The sequence below is a fragment of the Danio rerio genome, chromosome 13 (genome assembly GCF_049306965.1).
Source record: "Danio rerio strain Tuebingen ecotype United States chromosome 13, GRCz12tu, whole genome shotgun sequence".
Taxonomy (NCBI): Eukaryota; Metazoa; Chordata; class Actinopteri; order Cypriniformes; family Danionidae; genus Danio; species Danio rerio.
The window spans coordinates 28,427,843-28,453,697 of record NC_133188.1 but is presented as its reverse complement, the minus strand read 5'-3'; the positions used below and the strand labels follow the sequence as shown (position 1 = coordinate 28,453,697).

General features: G+C 33.9%; 1 protein-coding gene across 4 annotated transcripts in view; it reads left to right on the top strand.

Moving 5' to 3' along the window:
• The window catches only part of vcla (vinculin a), a 74,154-nt gene extending 48,497 nt beyond the window's left edge, over positions 1 to 25,657 (top strand). For 2 of the 4 annotated variants that reach the window (XM_005156842.6, XM_021480576.3), the window contains exons 10-21: positions 2,472 to 2,647; positions 6,247 to 6,437; positions 8,695 to 8,894; positions 10,962 to 11,090; positions 11,595 to 11,744; positions 13,109 to 13,217; positions 13,295 to 13,597; positions 13,683 to 13,807; positions 14,637 to 14,822; positions 21,097 to 21,300; positions 23,261 to 23,365; positions 23,441 to 25,657. In XM_005156842.6, the coding sequence (XP_005156899.1) occupies positions 2,472 to 2,647; positions 6,247 to 6,437; positions 8,695 to 8,894; positions 10,962 to 11,090; positions 11,595 to 11,744; positions 13,109 to 13,217; positions 13,295 to 13,597; positions 13,683 to 13,807; positions 14,637 to 14,822; positions 21,097 to 21,300; positions 23,261 to 23,365; positions 23,441 to 23,587 (2,025 nt within the window). In that variant the 3' untranslated portion in view covers positions 23,588 to 25,657. Of the gene's footprint in view, positions 1 to 2,471; positions 2,648 to 6,246; positions 6,438 to 8,694; positions 8,895 to 10,961; positions 11,091 to 11,594; positions 11,745 to 13,108; positions 13,218 to 13,294; positions 13,598 to 13,682; positions 13,808 to 14,636; positions 14,823 to 18,848; positions 19,041 to 21,096; positions 21,301 to 23,260; positions 23,366 to 23,440 lie in introns of all 4 variants that reach the window. The other 2 variants (XM_005156840.6, NM_001128681.1) reach the window with 2 other exon arrangements.
• The last annotated feature ends 198 nt before the right edge of the window (positions 25,658 to 25,855 follow it).

Below are 25,855 nucleotides of genomic sequence, written 5' to 3'. Positions count from 1 at the left end.
CTTGATTGGTTGTACTTTAGGTACCAAAATGTATATTTAATCCTACCACAAAAATGTAATGTACAGTGCTCAGCATAAATGAGTACACCCTCAAAAATATCTCACTTACACTAATATTTTCTTTTGGATGCTTTACAATATAATATTTGTGCATATACATTGGATTAGTCTGTACTGAAGCAAAAATCAAGAAAAAAAATGTTGTTAAAATGTTTTTAGCAATATTTTGAATGAAATTGATAATGTATTATATTTCTTTTTCTAAAGACGTTCAGTGTCTAAAATATATATTTGTTAAAAAATATATTTATAGTTTTTATAAATATATCCAATTAATATATCTGTTTTGTTCAAATGCACTTAAATATATTACCTATATTCATTAAGAAATAGATATAATATTCATTTTCAAAATGGGGTGCACTCATTTATGCTGAGGACCAAATAATTTTATAATATTTGAATTTAATCAGTTTATTATAGTATGACGTTTCTTGAAGATGTTATAGAGCCATAACTATTACAAATCATAAATAAGTTTGGTCATTTCAATGTCACATAAGATTTTCCACCAAATTGCAGAATTGATAAGTCAAAAAAGGCCATTGAGTTCAACAGTTAGACTTATATAAAGTATTTCTCCGTCCTGAAAGTGTGAAACTTTTTTTTATTATTATTTTGTGCTTTAGTTCCAAATTTAATTAGATTGTTTGCTTTGCATCCCAGAGGACCTGTGGCTACTTAAAACGAGTACCCATAATTACAGACATGTCCTCGTCTAAATAGCTGTTGCATAAATCTGGTCTCGTCTGATTTAGTGAGGATGAGCTGTGACTCATAAGTATTTAACGGGTGGAAAACAAAAAAAACTAAACAATGGAAGAGTCATTGTACTTTGTGCAAAACCACAGATGACTTCAGAAAATGACAGAGTCTATGATTATAACAGACCATTTTTCTTTACACAAAAAAACAGTATGACTATAAATTTTGCCTTAAATTGAAAACAAAGGAAACACATTTTTATTCTGATAATACAAAAACAAAAGAGAGCTTAAAAGTAATAATTTGTGATGACACTGAAAATAGTTCTAAAAGGAAATAAGTTTATAAAATTGTAATGAGACAGACATGACAATGGAGGTTGGGATTCACGTGCAGTGTTTATGTAAAGGAAAATCAAAAAAGGCAGGCAGCAAATAAAAAAACAGAAACACTGGAGAAACAGGGAAACAATAGTCAGCCCTGAAGTTGGTGCTTATAAGAGTGTGTAAATTGGCTGCAGTTGTCTGTGCAATCACAATCAGGTTCATGGGAGTCAGGTGTGCTGTGCAAGGCATTCTGGGAAATGAAGTCCAAGTGAGTGACAGATGTGAAGTGTAGAGTACCCTCTAGTGTGCCTATAGATGGTAACTCTAGCTTGTAACTGTGACAAAATAATAATAAAATGAATAAATTAAATTAAAATACACATGTATATAAAGATGAAAACAGATAAAATACTAAGAATCGTACATTTAGTTCTGTTTATGACAGGAAAAAGAACTACTACTTTTTTTTTTTTCTCTTTGCTATTTGGGCTTAATGGAACCTAATTAGAATAAAAACCTAAGTTTTATCTTTTGATGTGATGCACAGTTGAAGTCAGTAATTCTGACAATAATTCTGACTTCAACTGCACTTTTAGAAAAAAATTATATCCATATATGTGAACTCGTGGTCCGAATTTACATGAAACACTTTTTCCTCAATGTTTTGTAATGCATATTTAATATAGAAAAAGTTTTGAACATGTTTTGACTATCACAGAGTAAAAACAACATTTTTTTCTCTCATTTTGAACGGTTGAAAATAGTGTTTGGGACATTTCATTTGCTGCACAACAGCTGCAGGATGACACTGTATGTATGTAACAAAATATAAAACATTAAAAATATTTTAAAAAGCCACTTAAAAGCTAAAATGAGCTGTCCACGTATGTGGCCACTAAGACCTAGGAGGATAAGAGACTGATTCTTTATGGAGAATATTAATATGACTATTATTTTCCCTCAGATTGAAAACACAAAGTTACCTTAAAAGAGATAATATAAAAAAAAAAAAAAACAGAAAATACTCTGTAAAAAAGGCTGGGCTTCACACAATCCATTTGCTTTGTCACAACATTAAGTTAACTTATTAGTTTTTTACAAATTTAAGTGGATTGAACTTAAAACAATGAAGTTGTCCCGAAAACACTCAAGAATTGTGCTGTTTCAGCTCATTTTAAATAAGTAGTTTGAACAAACAGCAAACGTAATTCTTTTAGTGTACTACTGTAGGTTTTAGTTCTAAAAAATAAAGGTAATTATAATCTAAAACTCTCAAGTTAAAATAAATAAATCATTTACTTAAATAAATAAACAGCATAATAAATAAAACAAATTCATATAATTAAATAAAACTAAAACTAAATGTATATTTGTGTGCAGAGCTGGCTGGCTGATCCTAACGGCGGTCCAGAGGGTGAAGAAAACATCCGCGCTCTTCTGGCGGAAGCCAAACGCATCGCTGACTTGTGTGAAGACCCTAAAGAACGAGATGACATTCTTCGTTCCATCGGCGAGATCGCAGGCCTCACCGCCAGGCTGGTCGAGCTCCGTAGAATGTAATTACAGACCTACAGTACATATGGTTAGAGTCCTGTCATTTACAGGAACGTTTAATCTGTGTGTTTTTTCCACTTACAAAGGACAGACGGTTTCCAGCTTGATAACAGTCATAAAGTATTTAGATAACATTGTGTTTTTGATCAACACATTATGGAAAATATAGACTTGATAAACCATTGTTTGGTCAGATTATGTGACAATGTTCTTCTGAACTGGTATGACAGTTTCCATAATAGGTCTTTAATATTTAAAATCTGTTATTGTTGTTGCTTTTATTGGTGTTTGTCAGGAAACTATAATAGAGGGAATGTAATATTGTATAATAACAGGAAATAATAATAGTATTTTATAATTATTTTAGTACAGACAGTTTAGAAGAAGATGATATTAATAAGGAATTAATATTTTATTTAGAAAAACTGTAGTGTTTATAGAAAAGTATTAACCCTTGTGTGCTCTTGGGGATGTTTTTATCCACTTTAGGCTGATTTTGAAGCTTAATTTGGCCACAACTTTCTCTGTGTTTCAGCAAATGGAATGCTTTTTGCCATCAACTTATTATAAAACATTTAAAAACTCAACAATACACTTTGGGCAAATTTACTACCTTTCCATTATGTTCGTGGCTGGGTTTGCCCAATTGACTTCCATTGTAAATACGTTTTTTGATTGCTATTTTTTTTACCAATAATTTAGAATGCATGATTATATGGGGTTGTGGCTTTGCAATCAAAAAATGTCATTATATTGGAAGTCAGTGGGGCAAAAGCAGCCACAAACATAACAAAAGGGTAGTCGGGCGGAGTGAAAGCAGAGGCAGAGTTTGCAAGATGGTGTGCCACTGTCATTACACTGGTTTTCCCATCACGCAGAAGTACATGCGCCAATAAATAAATAAATAAGGGAAAGAAAAAACAAAGCTACCAGTCAGTTTAAGATATTCTATAAAACACTTTATAGTCTAGAGTATTTTGCTTAATATCACCCGTATGTTTCCCTTTTTAATTTAAGGCTGTTGCATTAAATAATAATTAAGTAATTTTAATTTAATGAGTGATATTTCTTTGCTGCTTCCTCCTTGATGTTTCAATAATGCATATTAATCTTTACACTATAATTAAGACACAGCAGCCAGTAACTAGTTGTCAAGAGTTTTTGTCAATCTTAAATGGTGTGTTTGTGCATGAAACATGCGCATTTAGATACATTTTTGTGTGTGAGAGAGACGGGGTGAAAGAGCGCTCGCTTCACAGCTCTGTCGATGCCGCGAGTGGCTGGTTTTCTTTCTTTCTTTATTTTGAAGATAATAGAAAATATGAGCACAACAGAAACACATGAAACTTTATAAATTATGTGTCCACTTTAGATATAGATAAAATAAACTATAGTCTACTGAAATCAGTTAAAGAATTACAAATATTGGACATAATAAAAACTAAATAAATAAATAATAAAATATAAAAAACAAAAGGATAACAATTTAGGTATATACAATACAAATAAATCAAACCGTTTTATGCCATTTTGAAGTTTTATTTTACAAATCTGAAAAAAAAAGATTTTATATATTTTCTAAAAACAATAAACAACATAGGGGGTTTTAATTTTATATTATTTATAAAGTACTTGGAAATTATGATATTAATCAAATCGTGCAAACAGAGCATTTTTGGGGGAGCAAAACCCACAGAACTACCTTTTAATTCCTTTCTGTCATCCAGACCTGCTCTGCTTTATAAACCGTTTGGAATAAACTGCATGTAAAAAATCTATGATATTTAATACTTTAAATCGTAATTATGCTTTGGAGAGAATCAGTCTAGATCAGGGGTTCCGAAACTTTTCAGCCCGCGACCCCCAAAATAACAATGCCAGTGACTCGCGACCCCCAATATCCTCTGAGGTGGTTATAAATACAAAAACCTTGCATGCAATGACGCAGACACACCAATTAAATTTGTGTCAGTGCTTAAAATGTGCCAGAAAGTATAACCTGATGTTATAAAATCAAAATGCATCTGACGCTATTGCTGCCTTTAATATATTGTAATTACCCCAGGGGTCGCAATCCAATAGAACTAGTAACTATAAGCTACTATAGTAACTATATAGTATATAGTAACTATAAACGACTATTTTTATTTTCAGTATAGTTATGGATAAAATATTTTAATTCTTATGGTTTAAATAAAATAAATAGATTTTTGGAAATCACCAGGCGACCCCCCTTTATTGCCCCGCGACTCCTCGGGGGGTCCCGACCCCCACTTTGAGAACCACTGGTCTAGATCAGTGTTTCTCAAACTTTTTTCACCAAGTACCACCTCAGAAAAAATTGTTTCTCCAAGTACCACCATAGTAAAATACATAATAGGCCTAATTAAGTGGCTACAGCTCTCCACAGTTCACAAACATGGCAGATTAATTCTTATTATTATGAATATTTATTATTGTCAGCCACTTTAAACATAATAAATAGTTTGAACAATAACACACTTACAGGTTGGAAAAAAGATAAATAAAACGTCAGCGTTTAAATTAAAATGTGATTTTAAAAGTTAATTAAAAATGGCACTGTTCTTTAAAAAGTAAAAGAAAACTGCTGTAATTAAATGCAAATTATTATCAAAAAGTAGCCTATTTATCAAAACCTGCAAATGTTTCTTGGACCTCAAAAATATAGGTTTTATATATATAGGTTATAGGTTATATATAGGTTATACCGTATGTCATAATATTCATATATAACTCTGTTTGATAAATTTTGAAATATATGTTGCATGTATATATGACTTATTTGTATATCTTTAAAATCTAAACGTTAACTTGTATTTTAAATATATGAATTGGATTTACATATTTCAATTAGAAATTTGATATGCTTACTGCTCGTTAGAGTAGGCTGTGTGTGTCAGAGAAGCAAGTGATTAAACTGTACCTATCAACATTGGGATATAAAAATACGAGATACGCCCCCAACAACCGTTACAGATATGGGGAGGAAAATAACCTCAAATGATAGAATACATAACAAACATTAGAAAAATGAAAATAAAATAAAAAGTTTAGCCTCTTAAAATCAATTTCCTGATCACATCGTTGTTATTATATGCGTCAAAAGGTTAAAAGTGTGCTCATGTTTTTAATTGAATTATTCAGCGATTCCTCCGCATACCACTAGAAGGAAGCCTGCGTACCACTTGTGATACATGTACCACAGTTCGAGAACCACTGGTCTAGATATTCCGTTCTGAAATAGGCTATTTAACACTACTTTTATCATATATATGATAGGCTACATTTCTTTTCTTAAAACTGATGCGGATTTTGGAATATAACATATATATATATATATATATATATATACACACACACATACACATACACATACATACATACATACATACTGTACATACATACATACATATATATATATATGTATATATTTTTTTATATTATTTTTGTTTTTGTAATTTGTCACATTTTAAGATACCCAGTAACCATGTAAATATAAATATTTATGTGGTTTTAAAATATACAACAAAAATAACATTTTGTCATGTATTTTCATGTTCTGGTCATTCTTGTCTCACAGAGGTAAAGGCGATACTCCAGAGGCGAGAGCTCTTGCCAAACAGATTGGCACAGCTTTGCAGAACTTACAGGCAAAAACGAACCGTGCTGTGGCCAACATGAGGCCTGCCAAAGCTGCTGTTACCCTGGAGGGCAAAATGGAGCAGGCCTTGCGCTGGATCAACAACCCTGGAGTGGACGATCATGGAGTAGGTGGGTGGCATAATACAATAAAACATGCCTTGTTAATTCAGCTTGGCAACTATAAGAATTTAATCAAAACCATTGTGTGCTATAATATCTGTCTAGCGTAACGTGTGTTCATTGGTGTTAAATACTCTTATGGTCATCTGAGGCCATTACTTTTTCCCCATAGGATACCACAGGCGTATTAAATGACTTATTCATTTGTATGGCACTAGCCATTTGACTCTGGACCTTTATGTGATGTGACAGATGGCCCTTTCCTCAGTCCCTGTTGTATTTATGTTCATACTTACAATCTTTCGACCCACAAATAGCTGCACCGTGTCCTATTCACAGCAGATCATGTTACTTCCAGGTTAACTTAGTCTTGGAGTAACTCTAGACCAGAGCTCTGGGTTTAGTACCAGGGCTGCGTCCCAATACACACACTTACAATCTGTAGTAGATGTTTGTACCTTGGATACAAAAACTAACAAAAAAACTAACAAAAAACTTTACAGTGTATGGCAAGGTTGGTATTGGGACACTCTACCACGTCATGAAATTGCATTTTGATGCCACAAACACACTGTTGATTTGTTATTTAAAAACTGCAATGGCATATTACGCTGAAATGGGATATTTATTAAATGTATTTACTAACATGAATAAACAATGAACAGCATTTATTCATCTCAGTTAATGTTAGTTAATGAAAATCAAGTTGTACATTGTTAGTTATTGATAACTCACAGTGCATTATTTAATATTATGCAAACACAGCATTGGATTTCAATAATGCATTAGTAAATGTTGAAATGTAATTTGTAAATGCTGTACATTTTTCATTGTTTGTTCATGTTAGTTAATGCATTTAACTACATGTCTTGTATTGTAAAGTGTCATAAATGCATACTCGGTTTGAAGTCCAGCATAAGAAACACACAATTCAGGCATCTGTGGTTTATATTTTTAATATACTGTCATTTTAAACCTTCTGTTTAGATTATTATGGATTTTGCAATGACTTTGGGTAATAAGTTTTTGAAATGCCGACAGCACTGGTACGTAAAAGCACTTCTCAATAATTTTTCTGTATTTTTTTACGACTAGAGAGCTACAGGATTTATTTGTAACAAATATCAGGGGTGTACATAACTGCTTCACTGCAAAAATGCTTTTCTTACCTAGGTTTTGTCTTGTTTCTAGTCTAAATCACTAAAATAAATTCTTAAATCAAGAAGCATTTTTAGACAAGTAAAAATATTGTCCTATTTTAATAAATAATGTTTCAGAATTAAGTGAGTATTTCCTTAAAACAAGCTTTTATATTTTCGATTTAAAGTAAGATTATTTTGCTTACTCCATTGGCAGATTATTTTGCTTGTTTTATGGAAAAACTCACTCAATTTTGGCATGTTATTTCTTAAATCAAGACAATGAATTTTGCTTGTCTAGAAAATGCTTCTAAAAGGACTAAAAATCTAATTGAGAAAACATTTTTACAGTATACACAGGCCATAATAATTAAAAAAAATGCTGACCAAATTAAGTAGACATGTTTGTTGCAGAGTATACTTTGGTCCTCATTTAGTGACAGTGAGTTTATTAGAAACGTTTTTATTTTTTTAAACTAGCAAGTTTAGGTGGAGATAGCAATTTAGTGATAAAACGACAAGTCGATCTAAATTATTAGTCATTCATTTAAAACAATTGTGTATAATAATCTGATTTTAAATCTAATGGCTGAATTCATGAATTATGGGACATTATTAAAAACGTTTAAATTTGTTTTGGCAAAAATCAGTGCTATTTTAAATATTGTGTTTTGGGCCAAAATAGCATTAGCGATTAAAAAATAAATAAAAAATTAAATAAATATATAAAGGGCTGAAAATGCAAACTAAAATTATTACATAATTATTTAAAATGTATAGACCTCTAAATTACAGCAATAGTGATTTTTTAATGAATGTTTTTGTGGAAAAATTGAGTTTTAAAAAAGTGGAAACCTGTTTGATCATCAGTTCTCCATTGACTCACTGTATAGTTTGACTTACAAACCAAATATTGTTTTGACACTTTCAACATTTCTTATACCGTCACAGTTTATTCACTATAGTTTATAAAATGCTAATACTATATGACTAGAACAGATTTTTTCAGAACAAATGAATTGGTATATTGTCTGGTAACTTTCTGACATATTTACACAATATTAAAACAATTGTCGTACAATATGTGTCTTAACTTTACTGGGATCCTGTTCTGTATTTGTCTATAGGCCAGGCTGCTATACGAGGGCTGATAGCAGAGGGTCGACGGCTCGCGAGCTCTCTGCCAGGGCCGTACAGACAGGAGCTGCTGGCCAAATGTGAGCAGGTGGAGCAGCTGATGATGCAGCTGGCGGATCTGGCAGCGCGGGGAGAAGGAGAGAGTCCTCAGGCCCGCGCAGTGGCTGCTCATCTTCTGGAGGCAATTAAAGTAAGGCATCGTGTCCCCCTTTTCTATTAAAAGGTCCCGGTGTCTTTCTCACAGCAGGTGTGGGTGAAGCATAATCAGATGTTTAGGTCTTCTCAAATGGCAAGTGCAGAGGTCAGATCCGCTGTGGTGTAGTTGGTAGACAAAAGTACCACGGCTTTCAGCTCAATATAATACATAAGTAAATGTCACCCTCTGCTGGAAAGTATGTGTAGCACACTACACTGTAAAAAAATCTGTTCTTAAATTTTAGGCTGGTTCAAATTAACTTTACAGATCATTTCATCAACCAACATCAATTAAACTGACTAAAAATATCAAGCTGAAATTGGTATAAATAAAGTTATAAGTTGAAACCTTATTAATTTATTAAAATATGTTAAAGTAACATAAAAACATATGTTGTCATGACTTTTACGCTGGTTGTGACAATATTCAGTTTTGGTTATTAGATTGGAATAATCTATTATCTTTATATGATCAAAAAAATTTGGAATATTGTAAAAAATCTAAATATATGAATACATTTTAAATCTAGACCTGCGATGTAAAGCCGAATATTCAGCATCATTACTCCAGTATTATCACATGATCTTTTAATAAATCATTAAAATATTCTAATTCAATGCTATATATTGGTAGCTATTAATGGTTTGTATTATTATTTTTTTAACACTTAAATTTCTTTGTTGAAACATTGCATTGTCATCCATGACGAATAGGGAAAAAACATTTATTGTTCAATCATCTCTACAGGCCGTTTCAGATGCCAACTACTGTATATGCAAACTCCATTTAGGTTTGAGCAAGGTGGACCTCCATGTCCTTATCACTACTTGCTATAATAGCAAAAAATAAATAAATGCATTGCTGCAAATCAATTTTCTTGATTCTGTTACCTGCTCATAAAAAGATTTAGGCCAAACCTAATTCTTTCATTTGTCAATCTCTGCGGCATACAAATCATCATAGGGCTATTCAAATAAAATGATTGTGTGGGCAGTTAAATTAAAATGTGATATTCCATGTGATAAATTAGCATGTTGTTATTCCAGTTTGTATTCTGTTGTCAATAATATAATTTATTATAATTTATTCTGTTAGTAATAATACTAATAAAGCATTTATTGGTAATAGGAAACTTTTAAATCTCTATAGATGTCTTTATTATTACTTTTCATCAAATCAGGGCATCCTTGCTAAAAGCATTTAATAAAATATGTCTAAATCTGACAGAAAAGTTCATTCATACATTCATTCATTCATTCATTCATTCATTTTCCTTTGGCGTAGTCCCTGATTTATTATGGGTCGCCACGGCGGAATGAACCGCTGGTAATATACATGTACAGTTGAAGTCAGAATTATCATCAGCCCCCCTTATTTATTAGCCCTTGTTTATTTTTTTCTCCAATTTCTGTGTAACAGAGAGCAGATTAGATTTTTCAGCACATTTCTAACATAATAGTTTTAATAACTCATTTTAATCACTGATTTATTTTATCTTTGCCATGATGACAGTAAATAATATTTAACTAGATATTTTTCAAGACACTTCTATCTATTTCTTAAAGTGACATTTAAAGGCTTAACTAGGTTAATTAGGTTAATTAGGCAGGTTAGGGTAATTAGGCAAGTTATTGTATAACGATGGTTTGTTCTGTAGACAGTCGAGAAAAAGTATAGCTTAAAGGGGCTAATAATTTTGTCTCTAAAATGGTGTTGAAAAAATTAACAACTGCTTTTATTGTAGCCGAAATGAAACAAATAAGACTTTCTCCAGAAGAAATAATATTTTCTGACACACTGTGAAAAATCCCTTGCTCTGTTAAACATCATTTGTTAAATATTTTAAAAAGAAGAAAAAAAATCAAAGGGGGCTAATAATTCTGACTTCAACTGTATATTAATTTAAAAAAACCTCTTTCATTGTCATTTTAATTACATTAATTAATTTGATGAGAATTAAGAGATTTTTTTTATTATCAATCAAATTTTTTTACAGGTTTTCTGCATGCCTTTTATTTTGAACTGTACATTTAAATAACCCATTTCATATTTTACTTGAAGGATCTGAAGGCAAAGATGCAGGAAGCAATGACCCAGGAAGTGTCTGATGTTTTCAGCGATACAACAACACCAATTAAACTCCTGGCTGTGGCAGCAACAGCACCTCTCGAGGCCCCGAACAGAGAGGAGGTCTGTTAAACATACACACTTTAACATGCCTTCCAGTGTCAATCAAACATACTGAAAAACACAAAATCTTAACTTAAAATGAAGAGTTCTAAAAAGAAATTACTAAAAAATGTTGTTTAAAACAGACAATTCACTCAGAATTTAACATTTACTGACCAATTACTCACCCCCAAATTCTTTCAAAACATTATTAGTTTCTGTGAACGAAAAAAAGAAGATATTTCAAAGTATGTTGGAAACCAGTAGCCATTGACTTCCATATTAGGAAAATATAGTATATATGTAAATGACTGCTTTCCTATATTTTTCAAAACAGCTTTTTTCTTTTCTGTTTAACAAAATAAAGAATCTAAAGTAGGTTTGAAAAAAGTGGAGAGTGAGTAAATTAGTAAAATGCTCATTTTTGAACTATCTCTTTAAATATAATAAAGACACTTTATTTTTCTGTCTTCCTGGGATATTTAAACGCAAGATTATCGTTAAGTGTTTCTTTCTTTTCTCTAGGTGTTTGAAGAAAGGGCTTCTAACTTTGAGAATCATGCTAGCAGGCTGGGTGCTACTGCGGAGAAGGCGGCTGCGGTAGGAACAGCCAATAAAAGCACAGTTGAAGGCATCCAAGCGGCTGTGAAATCAGCTAGAGATCTAACACCTCAGGTATGCAGCTTATATGCGTACTGTATCTGTATGTGCAGACTCACAGATCAGTGTTAATGCCAGAGCTACTTTAAAGGACATATATTGTTACATTACTGTAGCCTCAAGATCAAGTCTCATGGTAGTAACCACCAAATATAAGATGATCCCATTTGGCAAGACCTTGTTCTTAAAATATGACAGTGAGAAAAGTGTTAGTATTTAAAAGTATTAGATGTTTCCTCATAAATAGATTTGATATTTGTGAAGGCAAGACAAATAATCGTCTTGGAATAATATGGTTCTATTTGCATTCTGAATAATTTTGAGATATTTAAAATACATACAAGCCAGAAAAATGTACATTTAAATTATTTTAATATTTAGCAATATTTTTAGTGCGTTTAATAAATATTTGAGGACATTAATAAATGTACTTGTTTCTAAATATTGAATCTTAGTTGTTGACAATGTATGATTTTTCCTCTTAATATTAATTGTCCCACGATTTTCTAAAGTTTTTTTTAAGAATCTATTTTAAATATCCTGTATTTATTTATTATTCTTTATTTATTTATTTTATATATTGTATACTATAAATGAGTTCTTACTGTGCCTCCTCTAAAATTTTTTCCAGCTGTTGTGTCAGGCCTTTGACACAGATCTTTCAACTTCCTATGGTGTTATTTAAATGACAAATGTTGTAAGCGCAGTATTAATTATTCATGTAATACAAGCATGCAAATCTCTTTGCTTGCGTGTCAGTTTCCTCTGTTCGTGCACAAAACGTCTTGCACGCCCTCAAATATACGCTGCTTAAGCGCTGATTTTCTTGTGGGCTCTCAAATAAACTCTGCTGAAGTGCTGTCTACTGCGTTTATGTAACCAGTATGTCTACAATATTTATTAGATTCACTAGGAATACTTATGAATGTCTCCAATAGACGTACTGAACGGTCCTGAAGTAAAGTGAAACGGCCATAGACTCCTTTATCTATAAATAAAGTATAATTATAGGAACTGTGTTCATTATAACTGAAAGCTACATTGTGTTTGCTGGCCTCACATATCGCACAGCCCTGTCAGTCAGTCAGCAAGTAACCTTAAGGTTAAACAAATAACAAACAGCACTACCACGATTACAGTTAAGTTCACTCTGTTTAAACTCACTTACATTTCCATACGTTTTAGTGCAATTATAACCCGCTAAAAAAAAATGAAGGTCTTGATTGAGAAGCTGTAATGTAGCCGTGGCGGGAATGAATTTTGGTGTGGCGCCCCACCACGGAAGCATGAAAATAGCAGAAACCATGACTTATATGCTGATTGTGATCAAATAAATTAATCTGACATGTATATCTTTGTTTTGCTTTTCTAATGAGCAGGTCACTTCCGCTGCACGTATTTTGCTGAAGAACCCTGGCAACCAGGCCGCCTACGAGCACTTTGATACCATGAAGAACCAGTGGATTGACAACATTGAAAAAATGACCAGTAAGCAAAAGCTTATTTCAGCAGAATGCAGCCTAAAATGATGAAGCAACATACATTTATCCAAATCTTCATTTCAGGTCTTGTGGATGAAGCCATTGACACTAAATCCCTCTTGGATGCTTCAGAGGAAGCTATTAAGAAAGACATTGATAAATGCCGTGTAGCAATGGCTAACGTTCAGCCCCAGATGTTGGTTGCAGGGGCTACAAGCATTGCCCGGCGGGCAAACAGAGTACTTCTGGTGGCCAAGAGGGAAGTGGAGAATTCAGAGGACCCTAAATTCAGAGAACTGGTTAAAGCAGCTTCAGATGAACTCGGTAGAACCATCTCACCCATGGTTATGGCTGCTAAAGGAGTGGCAGGAAACATCCAGGATCCAGGTCTTTGTTGTAACTGTTCTTCTAATATATTTAGAAAAAACACTTCTGTGATTACTGAAAGAATATTTTTAAATCTACTGAGCAGGTTTGCAAAAGGGCTTCCTGGACTCTGGCTACAGGATCTTGGCTGCTGTTGGGAAAGTCAGAGAAGCCTTTCAGCCTCAGGAGCTGGACTTTCCTCCGCCACCTCCAGACCTGGATCAGCTGCATGTAAGAGCATGTCATTAACGCTTTCACGCTTACGATCACACCAGTGTGATCAGTCTAGGCTGGTCCCTGTTGTGTACAATCTCGCTGGTGCTATTAGAACATTCAGTGTCGTATGTGTTCAAGAGCAGCCCTTGTTTTAAATTACAATGTATCAGTGTTTCCAAACAAATAATGTTCATTTTAGGTTTCAGACATTTAAATGCACACCCATCACCGATCATAGATCAAATAATATGATCATAATTAAGCTTTATAAATGACAAAAAACAGGTACACATATTTAAGAACTGACCAATCAGATAGTTGACAACATAATAGTGGATGCTTGTCAATATTCACAGAAAAAAGTTGATATCTTTATAAATCATTGGGTCTGCAGTGTCAAATGATAAATTTGATTTGTCGCCCTAGAAATTGTAAAGCGAGTCTTTCTAAATTATGGTAATATAAAAAAATGTAATAAAGTAAGTGGGCTTGAAAAGCCAAAGTCTTTTCTTCATAAAAAATAAAACTAAGAAAAACAAAAAACACCCCCCCTGAACACAAACATTTTTTCTTTGTATAATCAGCACTTTTTCTGTGTATTGCCTCCTCGAATGTAAGTTGCTTTGGATAAAAGTGTCTTTTAAATGAATAAATGTAATTCACATTGTGTTGATACTATTGCTAGAATGGTTGCGCAATCACTCATCAATATAAAACGTTTGCACCTTAATAGTGTTTAGTATCTTTTTCATGCTCTAACAACAAACTTATGCATCTTCAAGTCTTGAAGGGAGAACACTGTCATAATTTCCTGACCCGTGTGTCATTTATATGGCTCTTTTAGGTCAATGATGACCAGGCTCCACCCAAACCACCTCTTCCTGAGGGAGAGGTTCCTCCGCCGAGACCTCCACCTCCAGAAGAGAAAGATGAGGAGTTCCCTGAGCAGAAGGCAGGAGAGATGGTGAGCGAGCCCATGATGGTGGCTGCCAGGTCACTGCACGACGAGGCCCGCAAGTGGTCCAGCAAGGTGAGCAGATCTACAGTATTTTAGGGAGATCATCTTTTTTTGGAGATCTTAAGATGTGCACTTCTGTTGTGGGTCTATACTTTTTTAAAATAAAATATTGCTTTTATTTAGGAATGATGCATTTAAATTGATCAAAAGTGACTGGTAAGGATATTTATATGTTATTAAATATTTTATTCATATAATTAGAGAATCATAATAAGCAGTAGTTTTGAACACTGACAATAATAATAAAAGTTTCTTGAGCACCGAATTGGCATTTTGAAATAATGTCCCATAAAGACTGGAGTAATGATGCTAAACATTCCTCTTTACTGTCACTTGAACAAACTGTATTTTAAAGTGTATCATAAAATACAGAAATTCTCAAATATTTACTGTATTTTTGATCAAATAAATGCAGCTCTCATTATATTTTTACAGGTGAGGTAAATGAAATAGAATTCTAAAAACAAAGTTTATATATGGATAAAGTTGTTGAATGTTTGAGATGCGCTTTGTGTACTCGTCTGCTTTTTACGACTGTGAATTGTTGCCTAAGTGTTTTTGTTGTCTTTAACCTGAAATGTGGAAATCTCTGTGCTGATTCCAGTTTCAGGGGGTCGAAAAAAGAACGGAAACTGTCATCTATGAAAGATGTGTTTGCATGGTTGATTTCTAACTTTTTTTAACAAATAGTTTTTTTTTACCACTATGATGGAGAGATACATGCTTTTTCTTCACAGCCAAAAAATATCAAAACAAGACAGACAGGACTACATGAGTTAACTTTAACTAATGGGAAATGTCTTCCTCCCCGGATGCAATATCAAGCGGAAGTAGCATCGAGCTGAAACAAACTCATTGCAAAGAGTCTTTTAGGTGCTAGAAGGTGATGTAAAGAATAATAACTGAATCAGATGACTGTAAAGTGAACGAACTGGGTGTGTACGACTTGTCATTGTCCTGTTTTGGATGTTTGTGTGCTATTCCCTCTACTTCCATATTCCTTTCGTGGCTTTGTCTTGGTCTTTGTGAAAATGTGTTGTCTTGCATGTTAAGATGGCTCTTAACTGTGTGTATCTGCAAGCAGCCCCGCGTTGATTGCTTGAAGATATTATAAATACAAATTAAGAATATTGAAATGAAAGAAGTGGTCAGATATTGCAGCTAGGTAGATCATGCTCACAGTACAGTAGTCAACATTTGAAGGATCAAAACTTTTAAACAATGTTGTCCTAAAACTATTTAACAACACCTGATCTTGTATTTGAACTTTTTTGATCCACTTTATATGTTGACTACTGTATGTATGTATGTATGTGTGTGTGTATGTGTATGTGTATGTATGTGTGTGTGTGTGTGTGTGTGTGTGTGTGTGTGTGTGTGTGTGTGTGTGTGTGTGTGTGTATGTATATATATATATGACAAAGCAGTTATTCATGAGGCTTTAGTTGCACTTAATGTTATTTTCAAAACAGCAATGCAATTTCCTTTATTTTTTAGTGAGTAGAAATATTAAAAGACCAGCATTTATTGGAAATAGATATCTTTTGTAACAGTCTGGATGGTTTTATAGCCACTTTTCATCAATTTTAGTTATTATTTCTTCAAAAAAAAGTCTTAATGACTCCAAACTTTTTCATTGTAGCGCAGAAATAGCTGATGCTGATGTACAGTACAGTTGATGACTTTAGAAAATGTCAAAAGAATTGGCACAATACTAGGGTCACTTAATGAATCTTCGTAGGTCGAAATGTAGTCCAAATAAATTGTCTTTTGTGTTTGGCTTGATCGAGCACCTGCCCTTTAGATTTGCTTAGATGTGCGCATACTAATGTTTTTCAGTTGATGACTTAAGTAAACATGACTATAATGACGCAGTAAAAATTTTCTATGCAGAAGATTCTTGTGTATATATAAATATAAGGATTTGTCGGTTTATTTATGACCCTGTGAGTACATAAACATGGAAAAACTTTCATATTTGTAGTGTATTTGGAAGACTGATGTAAATCTGTTAAAATTGGTCTATATCAGGGGTGCTCAATCCTGTTCCTGGAGATCTACCTTACTGTATAGTTTAGCTCCTACCCTGATGAAACCCACCTGAACCAATTAATTAGGACCTGAAATTTTTGACTTGATAATTACAGACAGTTGTGTTTTATAAGGGTTGCAACTGAAATCTGCAGGAAGGTAGATCTCCAGGAACAGGATTGGCCACCCCTGGTCTATATAATGCGACTCTGAGTATGTAAACATTGACAAATGTTTTTGTCTGTTTGTGGCAGGCATGTAAAAGTCATGTTTTGTTAACATAAATGCGACTCTGTAAGTACAGGAACATCAGAAAACATTTAGTTTGTATTATTACAATATAGGGCTGCACAATATATTGTTTCAGCACCAATATCACAATGTATGCATATGCAATAGTCACATCGCAGGATCTGCAATGTTGAGTTGGGATCAGCAATGACTTCTGTCAATGATGACCGTACAGTGTTATTTCCCATTGCATTAGATTATTCAGTTACTGTATCTGACTATTGTTTCACTCTGCGGAAAACCATAAAGCACAGCTTTTTTCACTTTTATCTCATTTATTTAAGCTTTCAATTTGTTTAGTTCACTCCGCTACAAAATTATCCCAAATAATCTAAATTAACGATCTCATTCCAAAATAGAGCTGTTCAAGTCATCTGATGAAAAATTACATTCATATCGCAATATAAATCACGGAAAAATTAAATATCGCAATGTCAGATTTTTCCAATGTCATGCAGCCCTAGTACAGTATGTATATAAATTTACATTACGTCCACGTAGTTATGACTTTATCTATTATTAGTACGTACACATGGAAAGCAGTCTAGTTTTATGTGAAAGGCTCATGCAAACAAGTCATGTTTTATCCAGGATAATGGTTAGTTAGTAACTTGAGCCCATGAACATTAGAAAATGTTCTTGTTTGGATCCGTAAGACTCGTTAAAATGACGTTTTGTCCATAAAACTTTGACACTGGCAACTATGAGTACACATAAGTTTAAGTAACTTGAAAGATGCATGAATACGTAAACATTGGAAAATGTTTGTTTGCACATATAAAATTCATGTTTGTCAATGTAAATGTGACTTGAATAAATACAAGAATATTGAAAAATTACTCTTGTTTGCACCCAGAAGACACGTGCGGACAAAAAAATTTGCAAATGCAAAAATCATCAATTAAAGGGATAAAGAGAATGAAATGAAACATTCAGTTGTTATGAAGACTTACGAAGACTCAAGTTTTGTTTCCACAAGTTCGCCAAAACTGCTCATGTTGGGGGCTTTGCTTGTTTTGCTTTGTGTCCTAATTAATCACCCAGTTTTCCTCAGCTTTATGAGTTTTGATCAGTTAGATCATTTTCAGTTTTTAAACCCGTGGCAGTGGAAAAGTCAAGTTTTGTCCACACACATTAGACTTGTAGATATACATTGGGAAATTTTCTTCTGTGTTGAATACTCTTGTACTTAAAGACTATGAATACGTAAACATTGGAAAGCTTTAGTTTGCACACATGTAAAATTCACATTTGTAAATGTAAATATGACTCGGATATTTACAAGAATATTAGAAAAATACTCTTGTTTGCACCTGGAAGACACATACGCACATAAAAGTCATGTTTGGTCCACATAAATGCAAAAATCGTCAAGTAAAGAGATAAAACGAATGATATGAAACATTCAGTTGTTAAGAAGACTTGCGAAGTTGCATTTCCAGAATTCGTCAAAACTGCTCTTGTTGGGGGCTTTGCTTGTTTTGCTTTATGTCCTAAATAATCGCCCAGTTTTCATCCTCAACTTCATGAGATTAGATCAGTTTCAGTTATAAACCCCATGGCAGCGATAACCCTGCAGGACCCAGAACGCTGCATCTATCAACCATCTCAAACCCAGCCGTGCCCACAATCATGACCTGGAAATCTCCATCCAGTGCCTCTCGTACTAACTCTGTCCTTCTTTCTCCATGCTGGCTCCGTCCTCCCCCTCCCAAGCCCGAGGTCCCAGATGAGGGTTTTGAGGCCGCTGAGGCGGAAGTAGATATAGACGATGAGGATGAATTCACAGACAACGAGGACGATTATGAGCCAGAGCTGCTCTTAATGTCTTCCAATCAGCCAGTTAACCAGCCCATTCTGGCCGCTGCGCAGTCTTTGCACCAGGAGGCTCGCAAGTGGTCCAGTAAGGTACTTCGCTTTCCGGCCCCGGCGGGTCGCAGCATCCCTTCTGCATCCAGATGTTACTGTGGGAATGCTGAAACCAGATAGCTGCTGCTACTGCTGCTGTTGTTGCTTCACACTTGGGTCCGGTGTGTTGTTGTTTTTTTGCTGCTGGGGTTGCCAATGACAAGCGACTGGAATGGCAAGTTTGTTGTGCATTTCTTGGACAAACTGATACTGGCTTCACAAGTCACTTCATGCTCATTTCTGATAGTTTGACACCACCTCTGTGGCCTGGTTTGAACAAGGAGCCATTCACTCAAAGCGCTGCTGCCAAACACTCTGCTTTTGCCAACCTGTGAAGCCATGGATGACAGTTTCCCAATGACTTCGGAATTACATGTGTTGAAGTCATGTCACACGCTTGTTTGTTTGTTTGTTTGTTGTGCACTTGTTTTCTAACCATTTAAATGAACCACGTTGAAGCCGTTGTAGGATGGTACACTTTAACACACTCAATCTCTGCATGCCTGATTATAAACATCATTACCGTACTAAAGGAAAATGCTCTACTCAAGGTATCAGTTATATTAAATATATTATGATCGGCCATATATTTTATACATTTTGATGTTGTTTTATAAAACAGGCACTATATTGAGGACAATTTGGAAAATATAGAGCCCCTAAAGTTGCATTTAGAAAAAAAGCAGAGACTTTCTTGTGCGCACAAAACTCACATTTTTAAAATGTGGTTTCCATATGAAAGATTCTAATTGTAATAGGTGGTTCATTATACTGTGGGGAAAGAAAAGTAAATCAGGGACTTAGCCAATAATTGCCTACATTAATTTAACTTTTCCAATGTTAAATTACTGAGTGAGTTGCTCAAGTTTGATATTTGTATGCAGAAGACTCGTCTTGGTGTAAAATGTAAGTTTTATTTACATTATTGTGAATCTAGCAACTCAATGAGCACATAAACATTGGAAACGTTTGATATTTGTATGCAGAAGACTTGTCTTCGAGGAAAATGTACGTTTTCTTTACAATAATGTGACTTTAGCAACTCAATGAGCACATAAACATTGGAAACGTTTGATATCTGAATGCAGAAGACTTGTCCTGCTGTAAAATGTAAGTTTTCAACTATATTCAAGTATATTTCAACTCAGTGAGCACATAAACATTGGGAAACTTTCTTTTCTATACGTGGAACACAAGTATGTCATATTTTGCCTCTGTAAATATGATTTAAGTCAGGGATTCTCAACCAGTGGGCCGCTGCCCTCTAGTGGGCTTCAGCGATCCTGCAGGTGGACTGCAAGATAATAAAATTAAAATTAATCTAAATGTTATACTATAATTTTTTGATTTCAATCTTAAACATGGCACATTAAATGATAGTAGTTATGGCATTTCCAGATTTCTGTGATTGAATAGGCTAATTCGGCCTCACTGAATAGATGAATAGAAGTCAGTCTAATTCAAAGCAGCAGCAGTTTTTTTGTCATCTCCTGTAGTCCTGTCAGGTTCCTTTACTGAAGAAAAGGCCCAAATACTCTGAGTTGTAAAGAATAACTGAAGAATTCAGGAGCGTTACACCTGTCTGCATTCAAAAAAAAAATTATTAGATTTTATATAATATAAAAAAAATGATAAAAAATAATTCAGAGAAAATCTTGCGCACACATGCAAGTCACTTAAATGCAACTTTGTCAGTATCTGTGGGTCAGGTCTCACAAAATTGATTTCATAGCTCAATTTTACATTAATATAATCAAAAAAAAAATCAATCTTAGTTTACTAATGTCAAAAAAAGCATGCTTGATGTGTGTGTCTGGATGAATGTGAAGTGCCTCTCTAAACTGTTTGTCTAACTGACATTTTAAAGGATTACGGATATAAATGAGATACTGTACATGTATAATCACAAATCGCAGAATAACAGCAGGTAAAATTGATCTATATGATCAATCAACCAACCATAGGAACAGTTATTTAGTGGACAACTGACAAGTGTTTGTCAAAGTATGTCTATAATCAAATCCTTCTGCTTTTGCCTTATTGGTTTTCTTCATAGGGTAATGACATCATTGGAGCCGCCAAGCGTATGGCCCTGCTGATGGCAGAGATGTCTCGTCTGGTGCGTGGTGGAAGTGGGAATAAACGTGCCCTTATTCAGTGCGCCAAGGACATCGCCAAGGCCTCTGATGAGGTCACGCGGCTGGCTAAAGAAGTAGCCAAACAATGTACTGACAAAAGGATTCGCACAAACCTGCTGCAGGTCAGTGCCTCAGATAATCATGTGTGAGTATATGTTGAATCACTATATCATGATAATGAACATGCACAATATTGATATCGTGGACACTTCAAAATATCTTGAATAATGAATTATTATTTAAATATTTAGTTATATTGGCAGTGGTGTTCGTCACAGCACCAATTGCTTGAAGACATAATAGGTTTTTTTCAAATATGAACATTTTCACTTGTTTATCTGGGCTATGACATTGAAAATGTATGTAGTGACTGTTTAGAGGCCTTTAACTATGTAGATTCAGGTTGGTTCCATTTAATGTTAGTTAATTTAACTAAAGTCAATGTAATGACAACTACAGATGCATTTAATATTTTAGGTGATGTTAATTTCTTAGTTAATGCCTAATGCGTTAAAAGTTGTGTTTTATAATTAATAACTAATAAACAAATAAAATTTAATTTAAGATATAACTTTAATATGGTTATATATATACTTTTTTCCCAGTGATGGGTTGCAGCTGGAGGGGCATCCGCTGCATAAAACATATGCTAGATAAATTGGTGGTTCATTCCGCTGTGGCGACCACACATTAATAAAGGGACTAAGCCAAAAAAAAAAAAAGAATGAATAATGAGACTTTATTTTAAGTGTTTTAAATTCATGAAGGTATGCACATCAGTCTCAGATAGGTGCTCAACCAGAAAAGACCAGAATATACAGCAGGGAAATTAAGTATTGAACATGTCATGTTGTTTTCCTGGGATTAATACTTCTAAAAGAGCTGTTGACATGGGATTGAACCAGATTTAGGTAAAAACCCAAACAATACAAACATAAAAATGAAACAAAAAAATCTAAAAAAACTAGTTGTGTGTTATAATAATAATAAAATAATACAGGGAGAAAGTTCTGAACTACAGAAATGTGTTTAATACCTTATACAAAAGGCTTTTTTTGGTGATGGCAGGTTATAACGCCTCTCATATGGAGAATGAAGGCACATGCATTGCTCAGATTTGAGTTTTTCACAGATTTCAACAGTGTACATTTCTTGATGGTTCTGTGAGTCTCATCTATCAAATCTAATCTTTATTTTGTATTTTATATTGGATTTAAGTCAGGTGATTGGCTGGGCCATTCTACAGCTTGATTTTCTTTCTCTGAAAGTATTTGAGAGTCTCCTTGGCTGTGTTTTGGATTATTCTCTTGCTGAAATGTCCACCCTGGTTTCTTGCTAATGTAGATGTTGGACTGAAGCAGCAAATATTAATTTATAATGACAAAGGGCAGAGGGTTGCTGAATAACTCAAAGAAACTAAGAGCTTTCAGCTGCCGTCTGGGCTTTCACTGCCCTCCTACACATCCCGTTCTTCATTGTTCAATACTTTTACCCGCATCATTTCATTTTAGTAAACATAACTTAATTTGTAAACTATTTAGATTTGTTGTCTTTGCTTATATAGATTTCTTTGGTTGTTACCAACATCAGAGGAAAACTTTAGGTCAACGGCACCTTTAGAAATAGGTTTTCTGAGATAAATGGTGACGTGTTCAATACTTATTTTCCCTGATGTATATAAAGACGCCAATAATAAAGCTCCAAAAGTATCACAATTTATTCATAAAATGCTATCACATAGCTTGTAATGTAATTAAATGTCATATTATTAATGAATTAAAACATATACTGTAATTATAGAATGTTATAACATTTTTTAAATATTATATACTGTAGAATTTATCACTGTTGATTTTAACATTTACTAATAAGACTAAAAGTATTTTGTAATTTCTTTTGCCATATTTTTTATTTTTTTGGTTAAATCTGTTAAAGTAATCTTTATTCGCAGCTTAGGTCAATATGATGAGAATATCATATATCGTGATAAAAACCTTTAGCAATTCATTTTACAACAAGAAAATTTGATACGGACTGCTCTCTTCCAGTACATACAAACCATTATTTGTTTTCTGACCGCAGGTTTGTGAGCGCATCCCAACCATCAGCACTCAGTTGAAGATCCTTTCCACAGTGAAGGCCACTATGCTGGGACGTACAAATATCAGTGAGGAAGAATCCGAACAGGTAAGGATAACAATCATCTTTAATAATGGATTAATTGGATTCGATTAGAATTAAATTGATTGTGTTTGTTTTTAGGCCACTGAGATGCTTGTGCACAACGCCCAGAACCTCATGCAGTCTGTGAAGGAGACGGTGAGAGAAGCAGAAGCCGCTTCCATCAAGATCCGCACAGACGCAGGCTTCACACTTCGCTGGGTCCGAAAAACCCCCTGGTACCAGTAAAAAACAAACTGAGGACTAGATGTTTTCAGTTAGCAGTTTGCATCCCTGCCTTTTCAAATGTCCCACATCTGAGAGGAGGTGGACTTTTGGACATCAGCGTTTGGTTCTAGTTTCGAGGTGATTTTTTTATTTAACTGCTGGTATTGGTACTCGGTACACTTACTTTGTCTTTACGGAGGCTATTTTTGTCCTGAATCTCACACTACTGAGGTATGGTGTTGGAATACACAGGAAGCAGATTTATAAATATATATTTTTGGTATGTTGGGTTTCCAAATTCCAGGTATATATACATAAATATCTATTTTTTCGCATGATGAAGTTTTCTATTTTGTATTGGAGAAATATGGCACTACGCCTCTCTTGAACAATGTTGGGAGTTCGTTAATGAATTTAGTTTCGTTTTTGAAGAGGTGAATTTTCTTATTGAAAATGTATATATTTCGTACATATTTCACCAGATCGTTATCGCACATTTATTTTTAGTCGTGAACGTGCATCTTTAGTTGCGTTTTTGCTTTGCTTTTCAGAATACCTGTGCTGTGGCTGGTGGTTTTTACGTTTTAACTCACTACGATGAACTGTTCTGAGCTCATGTTTATATGAACCATTGCTTAGCTATTTATTCATTAGGATAATGCCTATTTTTGATGGGTCATGCCATTACAGAGATGTATTTTGCATGGCATGGTTGATACCAAAGATTTCTTTTATTTTTACAGTTAATATATTTAGTAGCTTTGGAAATAATGTAAATCTATGTAGACATGCAAATGCTTAGATAGTGAACACTGAAATGTATTCGTCCTTTATACTTCACTCTTGTGAGACCGAATGTTTTTTTTGTTTTTGATTTGTTAGGCTCAAAAGAAAAGCACAATCCTCACAACAGTTGAACTGTTTCTCTCTTAGCTCAGTCTCTTTGCGGTTTACAGCGTTAATTTAGATGTTTCTCTCAGTGTGATTGTGTTTTCATTGTTGCGTATTGAAGATGAAGCTGTCTTAATGCATCTTTCATTTGAATAGAATGGGTAACAAGACCCAGGTGGCTTGTTTGTTCATGATACCTACAATTCGTGTTTGAAGACACTCATAGAGATACGTCAACAAAAAATAACAAGTCTTTCATCATTCGCATACCCTCATGCAGTTCTAAAACAGAAAATATTATGCAAAAATAATACTGCATTGTTTGTTTTAGACTCCATTGACTTTAAAGGGATAGTTCACCCAAACATTAAAATTGAGTATTTACTAACCCTCAAGTGGTTTCGAATCTTTATCAGTTTCTTTCTTCTGTTCAACACAAAGGAAAGCTGAAAACATTGACTTCTATAGTAGGTAAAACAAATAGTAAGGAAGTCAATATTTACAGGTTTCCAACATTTTTCAAAATAACTTCTTTTGTGTTCAACAGAAGCTCATAAAAGGTTTTCAATTAGTAAACGATGACAGAATTTAAATTTCTTGGGTGATCCATCACTTTAATTGTATAGACATTTTTCATACAGGTTTTAAATGACATGAGGGTCAGTAAATTGCAGATTTGGCACTTTTTTTGGTGATGTGTCATTTTAGGATCTGTACAAAATCAATCGTGTGGAAAATTGTGCAATCGTAGTATAGAAAACTCAGTAGCACAACCTTTAGCTGAAGATCCGTGTCTTTCATACTTCATACAGCTACCGTAACTCTCCGACATGATGCTTTACTGCCTTTCATTCACTTAAATCTCTATCTACAAGTTAGATGTTTGAAAGAGTACCTTTCCAGCCCCTAATATAGTGCCTGGTTGTGAAAGTTTACAGGGCTGTATTTGTACTGTATGTGTATTAGCATGTTTTGGGTTCTGAAGACATTTATAAAGGGTGATAGTACTGCTTTGTGAATGTATATAATGGATGACACTAATGTTGACCTTTATTTTCCCCCCGGTGTCACATAAAAAAGAACGTCTTATGTGCCTCAGATTATCGATAATAAAAAAGTTCTGTTAGGTGTTTTGCTTTGACACTTCACTACGCAAATTTGTCAAATAAAAGGACAAGTGAATGTCTCATTTGTAAATGCTACAACATTTCAGTTATTATACAAGGATTCAAATATTAATTTAGTAACTTTCAAGATGTTAGAATTAACAATTCTTTGATGAAGAATTAACAGTGAATTAATTCTTCAACAAAACTTTCCACCACCAGCACAAAATAGAAAAATTCAGCTTTTTTTCTTCAGGGTTCACAAAAATACTAGCCAGATGTCCCGGTGTTA